Genomic DNA, 12,121 nt, shown 5'->3' on the forward strand with positions numbered 1-12,121 from the left:
CACTAAGTGAGTATATCACAAGCTGATGCGTCACTAAGTGAAGTAATCACAAACTGATGCGTCACTGAGTGAGGTAATCACAAGCTGATGCGTCACTGAGTGAGGTAATCACAAACTGATGCGTCATTAAGTGAGGTAATCACAAACTGATGCGTCATTAGGTGAGGTAATCACAAGCAGATGCGTCACTGAGTGAGGTAATCACAAGCTGATGCGTCACTGAGTGAGGTAATCACAAGCTGATGCGTCACTGAGTGAGGTAATCACAAGCTGATGCGTCACTTAGTGAGGTAATCACAAGCTGATGCGTCACTAAGTGAGGTAATCACAAGCTGATGCGTCACTAAGTGAGGTAATCACAAGCTGATGCGTCACTAAGTGAGGTAATCACAAGCTGATGCGTCACTAAGTGAGGTAATCACAAGCTGATGCGTCACTAAGTGAGGTAATCACAAGCTGATGCGTCACTAAGTGAGGTAATCACAAGCTGATGCGTCACTAAGTGAGGTAATCACAAGCTGATGCGTCACTGAGTGAGGTAATCACAAGCTGATGCGTCACTAAGTGAGGTAATCACAAGCTGATGCGTCACTAAGTGAGGTAATCACAAGCTGATGCGTCACTAAGTGAGGTAATCACAAGCTGATGCGTCACTAAGTGAGGTAATCACAAGCTGATGCGTCACTAAGTGAGGTAATCACAAGCTGATGCGTCACTAAGTGAGGTAATCACAAGCTGATGCGTCACTAAGTGAGGTAATCACAAGCTGATGCGTCACTAAGTGAGGTAATCACAAGCTGATGCGTCACTAAGTGAGGTAATCACAAGCTGATGCGTCACTAAGTGAGGTAATCACAAGCTGAGGCGTCACTAAGTGAGGTAATCACAAGCTGATGCGTCATTAAGTGAGGTAATCACAAGCTGATGCGTCACTAGGTGAGGTAATCACACGCTGATGCGACACTGAGTGAGGTAATCACAAGCTGATACGTCACTAAGTGAGTATATCACAAGCTGATGCGTCACTTAGTGAGGTAATCACAAGCTGATGCGTCACTGAGTGTGGTAATCACAAGCTGATGCGTCACTAAGTGAGGTAATCACAAGCTGATGCGTCACTTAGTGAGGTAATCACAAGCTGATGCGTCACTAAGTGAGGTAATCACAAGCTGATGCGTCACTAAGTGAGGTAATCACAAGCTGATGCGTCACTAAGTGAGGTAATCACAAGCTGATGCGTCACTAAGTGAGGTAATCACAAGCTGATGCGTCACTAAGTGAGGTAATCACAAGCTGATGCGTCACTAAGTGAGGTAATCACAAGCTGATGCGTCACTAAGTGAGGTAATCACAAGCTGATGCGTCACTAAGTGAGGTAATCACAAGCTGATGCGTCACTAAGTGAGGTAATCACAAGCTGATGCGTCACTAAGTGAGGTAATCACAAGCTGATGCGTCACTAAGTGAGGTAATCACAAGCTGATGCGTCACTAAGTGAGGTAATCACAAGCTGATGCGTCACTAAGTGAGGTAATCACAAGCTGATGCGTCACTAAGTGAGGTAATCACAAGCTGATGCGTCACTAAGTGAGGTAATCACAAGCTGATGCGTCACTAAGTGAGGTAATCACAAGCTGATGCGTCACTAAGTGAGGTAATCACAAGCTGATGCGTCACTAAGTGAGGTAATCACAAGCTGATGCGTCACTAAGTGAGGTAATCACAAGCTGATGCGTCACTAAGTGAGGTAATCACAAGCTGATGCGTCACTAAGTGAGGTAATCACAAGCTGATGCGTCACTAAGTGAGGTAATCACAAGCTGATGCGTCACTGAGTGAGGTAATCACAAGCTGATGCGTCACTGAGTGAGGTAATCACAAGCTGATGCGTCACTGAGTGAGGTAATCACAAGCTGATGCGTCACTTAGTGAGGTTATCACAAGCTGATGCGTCACTAAGTGAGTATATCACAAGCTGATGCGTCACTTAGTGAGGTAATCACAAGCTGATGCGTCACTAAGTGAGGTAATCACGAGCTGATGCGTCACTGAGTGTGGTAATCACAAGCTGATGCGTCACTAAGTGAGTATATCACAAGCTGATGCGTCACTAAGTGAGGTAATCACAAGCTGATGCGTCACTAAGTGAGGTAATCACAAGCTGATGCGTCACTGAGTGAGGTAATCACAAGCTGATGCGTCACTGAGTGAGGTAATCACAAGCTGATGCGTCACTTAGTGAGGTTTTCACAAGCTGATGCGTCACTAAGTGAGTATATCACAAGCTGATGCGTCACTTAGTGAGGTAATCACAAGCTGATGCGTCACTGAGTGTGGTAATCACAAGCTGATGCGTCACTAAGTGAGGTAAACACAGGCTGATGCGTCACTTAGTGAAGTAAACACGAGCTGAGGCGTCACTAAGTGAGGTAACCACAAGCTGATGCGTCATTAAGTGAGGTAATCACAAGCTGATGCGTCACTAGGTGAGGTAATCACAAGCTGATGCGACACTGAGTGAGGTAATCACAAGCTGATACGTCACTAAGTGAGTATATGACAAGCTGATGCGTCACTTAGTGAGGTAATCACAAGCTGATGCGTCACTGAGTGTGGTAATCACAAGCTGATGCGTCACTAAGTGAGGTAAACACAGGCTGATGCGTCACTTAGTGAAGTAAACACGAGCTGAGGCGTCACTAAGTGAGGTAACCACAAGCTGATGCGTTACTAAGTGAGGTAATGACAAACTGATGCGTCACTTAGTGAGGTAATCACAAGCTGATGCGTCATTAAGTGAGGTAATCACAAGCTGATGCGTCACTAAGTGAGGTAATCACAAGCTGATGCGTCACTGAGTGACAAGCACATCATTCCGCCCGGTAAAATTTTACTGACAACGGGTGCATCAGTTGTTGCCATTACCCTTAAATGCAGAACGTTAAGCAGGGAATAATAACTACCATTTTTAAGGACTTTGGTATGTCCCGATCTGGGGACAGAACCCCTAGCCTTTATCACAAGGGCGAACGCTCAACATCAAAGCCAGAAGTGAGGTGCTGCCAAGCAAGGCGTTAGGAAATAAAAGGTAGATAGATAAAAAAAATCTGGAAAACATCGCCATACTAAAGTGACCTCTGCTGTGGCGAGGATCAACTCCTATCAGTCAATCAATCTATACCGTTTGGAACATTACTCAGAGGATCGGGACCAAATATGTTCAATTACACGAGAGAATAGATTTTATCAAACACATAGATATTAGTAAATGTCCTTTAGCACGCTCACATTAAAATGATTCCGTTAAATAAACATATTCAGATAACAATCGAATCCAAATAAAGAAAACAATTTAACACTCTTTGATGAGTTGAGTGTACTTCCGGTAGACAAAAAACCACGTGACATGTACAAACCAATGACGCCTCGCGTGCTGTTCGCGTTTGTGGACACATACATGTACCATAACCACAGTCCACGTGCGCAGTAATCATTCATTCGACTACAGCGTCCCCTACGGAATAGATGCAGTTATTGAACACTGTCCCCATTTGTTGATGAATGCCAGCGTTTATATGCTACGGCGGGGACCTGTCCCATAGCGACTCGGCCGAGTGTGATACCACTGTCAGCCTTCGAAAGTCCCCTTCGATCATCTATACGTCAAATATATTCCTAAATCCCCTAATGTCTTCCTGTGATATGTTCACCATTATTTATTGTATACTCGTGCGATTCTGGTGTTATTTAAAAGTGAACGTCCATTTTAATGCAAAATCAGAAATCCATATATACTCCTGGCGTTATTTGAAAGTGAACATTAATATTAATATATATCATTCGATTGTCTTTTCAAGTTTATCCAACATATATTGTATCCAATGAGGTCTTCAATCCTTTCATATTTCTAAAGAAAGAACCTGTTGTTGTGAATGAGCTCGAGTTGTTAAAAAGATTAAACCTTTGCTTTCGGGAAAAATCAACAGCAACAAATCTAGTACGCTAGAATTCGTCTCCATAAATTCGAGCTAAAGTTTGGGAAACTAAGGCCATTGGGATGAATCGTTAACTTCATCACGTTCTGGAAGACAAAACAGAGCTACAGTCTACTAGTTATTTAGATTTTATTAGCCTTAGATGCCGAATCAATGCCATTTTTTCGTTCCTGAGAATCAGCCATTTCTTTTTTAAACAAATTAGATACACTGTCACTACACATTCCAGTCTGTCGATGTAGACGCTTTTTAGTGCCGTAGTCTATACATGTTGATTAAGACTGTTCCTGTTTTTAGATAATGACGTATCAGAAAATACGTACAAGATTGTATTCGTACATCTAGTAACTGGATTTATTGTTTAAACTGATTCGAAATCCTAACGATTTTGTTTTTCCGGGCAAATTAAGACACGAAACCCCATTACGCAATGCATATTAACTTTCAAAATCCTCAACCAAGCGGTAGATACAGTTTCTGGTTTGTATCATTTTAAAATTTACGGTAATCATGAATAAATACGCGTACGTCAAGAAGTGGGAGCATTTCTTAAAATATTTACGGTTTATTGAAAATATTTTTGAAGACAAAAGTTACCAAGGAATTAACCAAAATTAGCAATTTGTTTAAAATGTTTTGGTTAATTGGTTTGGTTTTATTTTGTTTAACGTCCTATTAACAGCTAAGGTCATTAAAGGACGTGCCTCCATGTGTGTTATGTATGGGTGAATGTGTGTATGTGTTCTGGAGTCAGGGTATGTTGGTGTACTTGCCTTCTTGTAATAGCGCGGATCTGATGCCGACTTTATAGTGCTATCGCACTAAAATCCCGTGCCGAAGGCACCCAGCACAGCACTCGGCCCGGTCACATTATACTGACAACAGATGAACCATATTTAGTAGTGGTTTTCTGTCCCAAATACTGTGTACTGCAGTTTGTTCAAGACTTGCACAGCTTTATCAGCCAATCAGTAAGTCTTCATACGTTTGTTGTTCATATCTAATATAATTTCCGGTTCAAATATGTTTCTCCGCGGATATTAAAATTGGAATTGATAACAGGTTTTAAATTGATTGAAATCTACAGGTATCTAATATGAAAAAAACAACATACATTTCTTTATTGATAATTTGATACTTTTGGGCCGATTAACGTGGGGGGTACATGTAAATAGGAGGGGGACATCCCGTCACGAGTTGCACGTTTTTCTTGTAACCTTCCGGGTAGTCAACAGTCTTATATATATACAATCAAACCAGCACAATAGACTATTTGTGGCTTTTGATCAGAGACGTATCCACGTTAAAAAGATTAGAGAAAAGTCACTGGGGTTTATCTTTGATTTAAAGTATCACAGGAAAATTCTATTTCGAGGAATCGTGATCCTTTTTTATATGAAACTGTTTTTTATTCCTTAAATTACAACTTTTTTATATCTTTTTTGACTGCGAAGTTAAAAATAAAAATTTCGACTTCTGAAAATCTTTGACGCTACTTCGCTTCAGTTAATTATTAAATTTGATACACTCTATTTATGATTTAAAGGTTTAAAATATATTTCTCATAGATTTACCTAAGATACGTAACCTTTCTATTTAAAGACCTTTATAAACTACAATAAATCAGCTGGCACTGCGTGTTTGAATTGATTTGTAAATTTACGGAAATGTCAAGCGTTTCTGGGACTCTGAGATGTGGTAGTTATTTAGCGGAGTTTACTGCTATTTGGTCGTTTTCCCTGTAGGTACACTCAGTCCGGAACTGATATGTGATGTCACATGCCGATATCGATTTCTGTAAAAGAAACCGATATCAAGGAGGATGGTAAAACAGATTTGTACTCAGCATTCTCCTGTCAACCCGGCAGCAAAATGGCAAATATTTTACTTGTTTGTCAAGTCGAATTCTAAGGATGTTCTCATGTCGATGAAGTACTGTGTCATCTTTATTCCCCAAAATCCCACGAGAACGAATTTCGTTGTTAATGACACCGCTACAAAGCTCTCTGGAGCTCATAAAGAACTCACCTCGCTTTGCCAACATTATGATGCAACGGAGAAATCCATTTTCGTATATTGTTTTTTCCCCTCTTTTGTGTCCCCAGTACTGTCCAGAAAAGACAAGGTCTACGAGAGCAGCTGGTCGTACTGGTAACACAGCATTACAAAGTATGTATTTAGTTGGCAATAAGGTATTGATAGGTTGGCGGATTGTCGAAGGCCCCGCCGGACACGCCAATTGGTTAACTGGATGTCGGCATGCCGAGACTGCGAGGCCTGACCCGGGGGAAGAAGGGCGACACCTCGACATGATCAACTCCGCCGGAATCAGTCTAACAACTACTACAGATCAATTATTCGCCCACCTTCTAGCAGGGTGTTACTGTCTAAGGAATGCCTTGGGACCATCTCAAATAGAAAGCCAAGCACTGGCACTACCCTTGGTTATAAGGCTTTCCGGAGGCATTCCCCTTCAATTACATGCAAATATAATACAAAATGGTCTACTCGTTTCTGTGGTTTACGACCCTGACAACCATCTTTTAATTTGTTTCATTGATTATTTTGTCAAAGTAAAAAAGAAAGTACGTTACCTTCTAGTGCATCACAATCCCTGAACAGATTGCCGTATTGTTGGAAAAGTATGACGACTCCGGCTTTCATGTGTTCGTGAATGTCTCCTGACCTTCGGGAGTCCTTGTACGGGACCGTTCTCGACCCCGAAACATTCGTCCGGTCCTGAGGATGCTTGTGGAAAAAGTTCATGGCAAATATCGGGGGTTCGTATAGAGTCTCGTTGTGATAGCGGGCCATGGTGTTGTATACAAACTTTCGTTTGTACCATAACTCCATGTACGAGTTGGTGTCTGCAGGGCGCATCAACTCCGTGTTACTTGCTCCATATAAACTGTTATTTAACATTGTCGAGTTAAATCCACGATATTCCCAATAATCCGTTGTCATGGAAACGATCAACAAAACCGTTACGTTACCTGCGAAAATCAAACTACTATAATTACAAATCTGTACCATTCCCGATTGTTACCTGAATAGGTAAGTGGGTCCCATCATTCAATTTCACGGGTCATTTCAAACTGGCACAAATAACAACAGAGTAGCACCTGTACTCGCACATTGTAGCAGCCCCCTGCGCTGAATCCTTTCTTTGTTATAACATAAATCCTCAGCACCTGTGCCTAATATCGTTCCAACAACGGATAACATCTGGCGCCATATCCAGTCGTGACCTGTGTAACGTTCACACCTGCAGACAACAGGACTAACGTGTTATGATATTAAAACTTACTTTGCCAATATTCTGTACGAAGTCACACCTTCCTCTAAGCATGGTTCATGTCTAAATCCTAGCAAAACAATACGCTTCAAAATCAATAACATCCCACGATTTCAAACATCTAACTTTCGCTCCGTATAACATGGGTTCCTCGTTGCGACGTGGCCCACTCAAGCCGAGCACTGTCCTATTCCCAACGTGTTTTGCACAACATGAATATCAACGCCTGGATAATAATTTGAAATATAACATCTTAAGTGCGTCCTTCCGTGTGTTTGTAGGGCGCAGAAGGGCGGACAGAACCTGATTGCGTTGCTACTACATCCGTGGAACTTACCGGTATGATCCGTCCTATCTTCTTATTGTCCCTTTTCACTTGTTTAAATTTCCACAAGCACCCACTCCTCATTTAATATTGATGGCACGAGTGACGCGTTTCAAATTAAACTATCTTTATGGTATGCACATGAATATTCTTTGAAAATAACACATCTGAGCATTTTACTGTAGAATCGTAAAACCAATTAACATCTTTTCATAAAAAAAATTAAACACCTATAAACGCCCGGACAGATCCATGATGATCACAACTTACGGGCGTTGACAAAATTTCGTCGGCATATATTCAATTATATCTGGAATCTTAAACAAGATCTGATACATGCGCGCACTTGTCCGTTTTCTTAAGATTTATATCCACTCCTGTTTCAAGCGTTAATTGGCACGAAATTATCGAGGAGGTTGAGGAGAGGTGAGGAGCCGGAGTGTGACAGTGTCAAACGTCCATTGTGTTCCTTCGCTGTGTGGCATACAACGCAACTTTGACAATTGTACGACAGAGAACCGTGAATTATTTACACCCCAAACGTTAATATTTGCTGTGTTGGAACTGTCGCATTGCCATCATTTCCTGGCAAGTGTCGGCGGCACGACCCCGTGGGGAAATTTACTGCATTCGTCCGTACTACGTATACGTCATCAGTGATTCCAGGGAGCAGGGAGCGACAGGGCCTCCAACGGTAAACTATGTGATACGGGTTCTGGCTAATTGTATGAAACAATTGGTTCAATTGGAGGTAGGGTATATTCTCGACTCCGGTCGGGCTGTCACATCCTCGGGGTTCATATCACAATAGGATGGACTTTATTTCACCAATAAATCCATTGTTTTGCCGGGTTATTTACCAATTATACTATTCTTGTGATACCATCTGCCGAAATTGATCCTCGACGTTGCAGCTTAATGAATTTTCCAATAATCATTTATTCTCTTGGTACCATTTTCAACTTAATATATTATTGTCCGAATATTCTAACGCCCGGACAGATCCATACACACACAAACACGAACACTGTGTAACAGGAGCATGACCCCGTGGCAAATTTAAATGCTGATTCCATTTGAATGCTTTTGATGCAGTGCACTGACATGTAAACTAGAGTAGACGATATCAGAATCAGCCGAGTATGCCCGCGATATGAATGTGGAGTGCTTTTACCATGTTATATAGGATGTTTATGAATCCCCATGATAGGACATTGGAGAGGCGTCGTTTTCCAGGAGAGATGTTTATATATATATTTATATCTATAAAAAATAGAACAAAAGACAGAGATAGCGTCTCTAGGCCTTTCTCGGGTTGATTCCCCGTTCATCAGGAGACTGTTATTTATATTTATATATATATAATATATATATACGCAAGCTTGAGAAAACCATGATTGTAATATCTGTCTATCCTTCTTAATATCGAACGAAATATCTGGGAAGAGTTAGCACTTCACTGCATTCCATTGCGGTTATTGTCGTAGTGTTTTTCTCCATACAGATTTAACGATCATACCATACATTGTAAAGTAGATTTAAAAGAAGAACAAAATTATATTGTTGTGTGTCACACAAGCATACAGCAGCGACTCCATACAGGATGTAGGAGTAATCCCAGGGCCTCGCCATTGATTTATGGATTGTATATTACCATGCTATAATATGGTGAAGGGGAGAATGTTTTGATACATAATTTCATCACGTTATTTGTATATTATAGGTGTTGTGCAGAGCGCGGGTGATGGATATGTTACGACCCTGTAGGAAAGCTATTTTGGTCGTCAATCTGACTTCTTGATAGTGAGGAAGTACATGTACGTTTCATTGAGATTGTATATGACCATTTTAAAATTTGTTTCTCGTGATATTGTGGACATCTAGAAATAGAATAAGAATATAGCGTATGCAGTTTTAATCTTTAAATACACAAAAGTATAAAGATGGTTTAAGTAACAAAACTCCCTTAATTCTAACTTTCCAGCAAATGGACAACAAATGTCGTCCATACGGAAAACAGTATATATAAGATAACACAATTGTCCCTCACTGTCCCAATTTTGAGGAGAAGAAACCACAAAAAGTAAAATGAACGTAACCTTAATTCACTTCTAACTTTTGCCCTTGACAAAGGCATGGAGTCCGAAATATTGGAACAGTGAATGACAATTGTGTTCTCTAGTATTAACCGTTTTAAGATTCAAACTTTCACCGAATTCAAACAATCTGAACATTATATCCCCCATCTGTTGACGGTCTGATCACAGAAGCCCAATCTATGGGCGGTCTATGACAAAAGCCCAATCTATGGGCGGTCTGACCATAGAAGCCCAATCTATGGGCGGTCTGACAACTAAAGCCAAATATATGGGCGGTCTGACAACTAAAGCCCAATCTATGGAGGGTCTATCACAAAATCCCAATGTACGGGTGGTCTGATCATAAAGTCAAATCTTTGGGCGGTCTGACCACTAAAGCCCAATTGGTGGGCGGTCTGATAACAGAAGCCCAATCTATGGGCGATCTGATCACAAAAGCCTAATCTACAGGCGGTCTGACAACTAACGCCCAATCTATGGGCGGTCTGATCACTAAAGCCGTATCTATGGGCGGTCTGATCACTAAAGCCTAATCTACGGGCGGTCTGATCACTTAAGTCCACTCTATGGACGGTCTGATCACTAAAACCCAATCTATGGATGGTCTGATTACTAAAGCCCAATATATGGGCGGTCTGATCACTAAAGAACAATATATGGGCGGTCTGATCACTAAAGCCTAATCTACAGGCGGTCTGATCATTATTGCCTAATCTTTGTGCGATCTGATCACTAGATATATAGTCTCCATCTATGGGCAGTGTGATAACTAAAAAAAAACCATACATTTGGGCGGTCTGATCATTTGTAGACGGTGTCAATATTATTGCTCTAACCGTCATGCACATATTTAGACGTTTAATCACAATTGCCATACCACTATTCCATCGACTCTTTGATCACCATTGTCTCCCCATCTGGGGATTCTCTGATCACATTTACATCACCCTCATACATATCGTTTCCCATCACCTTGTCTTATTTTCTCATATCCTGATCGAATTATCGCTAGTGATCACTAAATGATTAGTGAACTGATACATATTCGTTTACTCTTCATCTGTCGACGGTTCGATCACTGTTGCCCTGCTTTTCATATGTTTGCGCTTTCATCACCATTGCCCAGCCCCCTTTTGTGACGCTTTGCTCAATATTTTCTTCTCAAATTTGCCTCGGTTTGATCACAATGGCCCAACTTCTCACCTGTGTTACACATTTATCACTTTTGATCTTTCTCATATGTTTGACGCCATCATCACTATTGCCCAACCCCCATGTTTGACGCTCTCATCACTATTGCCCAACCCCGATGTTTGACGCTCTCATCACTATTGCCCAACACTGAGGTTTGACGCTCTCATCACTATTGTCCAACCCCGATGTTTGACGCTCTCATCGATATTGCCCAACCCCAAAGTTTGACGCTCTCATCACTATTGCCCAGCCCCGATGTTTGACGCTCTCATTGATATTGCCCGACCCCAATGTTTGACGCTCTCATTACTATTGCGCAACCCCAATGTTTGACGATCTCATTACTATTAATCAATGGGCAATGGTGATGAAAGCGTCAAACAAGCGTTTGACGCTCTCATCACTATTGCCCAACCCCATTGTTGGACGCTCTCATTACTTTTGTTCAACCCCGATGTTTGACGCTCTCATCGCTATTGCCCAACCCCGATGTTTGAAGATCTCATTACCATTGCCCAACCCCGATGTTTGACGCTCTCAAAGCTATTGCCCAACCCCCATGTTTGACGCTCTCATCGCTATTGCCCAGCCCCCATGTTTGACGCTCTCATTACTATTGCCCAACCCCAATGTTTGACGCTCTCATCACTATTGCCCGAGCCCCATGTTTGACGCTTTCATCACTATTGCCCAACCCCCATGTTTGACGCTCTCATTACTATTGCCCAACCCCGATGTTTGACGCTCTCATCGCTATTGCCCAACCCCAATGTTTGACACTCTCATTACTATTGCCCAACCCCGATGTTTGACGCTCTCATTGCTATTGCCCAACCCCGATGTTTGACGCTCTCATTACTATTACTCGACCCCAATGTTTTACGATCTCATCACTATTGCTCGACCCCAATCTTTGACGCTCTCATCACTATTGCCTAACCCCAATGTTTGACGATCTTATCACTATTGCCCAACCCCCATGTTTGACGCTCTCATCACTATTGCCCAACCCCGATGTTTGACGATCTCATTACCATTGCCCAACCCCGATGTTTGACGATCTCATTACCATTGCCCAACCCCGATGTTTGACGATCTCATTACTATTGCCCAACCCCTATGTTTGACGCTCTCATTACTATTGCCCAACCCCAATGTTTGACACTCTCATTCCTATTGCCCAACCCCGATGTTTGACGCCCTCATCGCTATT

The 12,121-nt window shown here is 41.8% G+C and overlaps 1 protein-coding gene across 1 annotated transcript in view; it reads right to left on the reverse strand.

The window, feature by feature from the left end:
- LOC110467333 overlaps positions 1-8,193 on the reverse strand; it is a 44,388-nt gene extending 36,195 nt beyond the window's left edge. The window contains exon 1 of the mRNA XM_021524442.1: positions 6,590-8,193. Within this exon, the coding sequence (XP_021380117.1) occupies positions 6,590-7,028 (439 nt within the window). The 5' untranslated portion in view covers positions 7,029-8,193. The remainder of the gene's footprint in view (positions 1-6,589) is intronic.
- Positions 8,194-12,121: the final 3,928 nt, after the last annotated feature.

Source organism: Mizuhopecten yessoensis, unplaced genomic scaffold (genome assembly GCF_002113885.1).
Source record: "Mizuhopecten yessoensis strain PY_sf001 unplaced genomic scaffold, ASM211388v2 scaffold11171, whole genome shotgun sequence".
Taxonomy (NCBI): domain Eukaryota; kingdom Metazoa; phylum Mollusca; class Bivalvia; order Pectinida; family Pectinidae; genus Mizuhopecten; species Mizuhopecten yessoensis.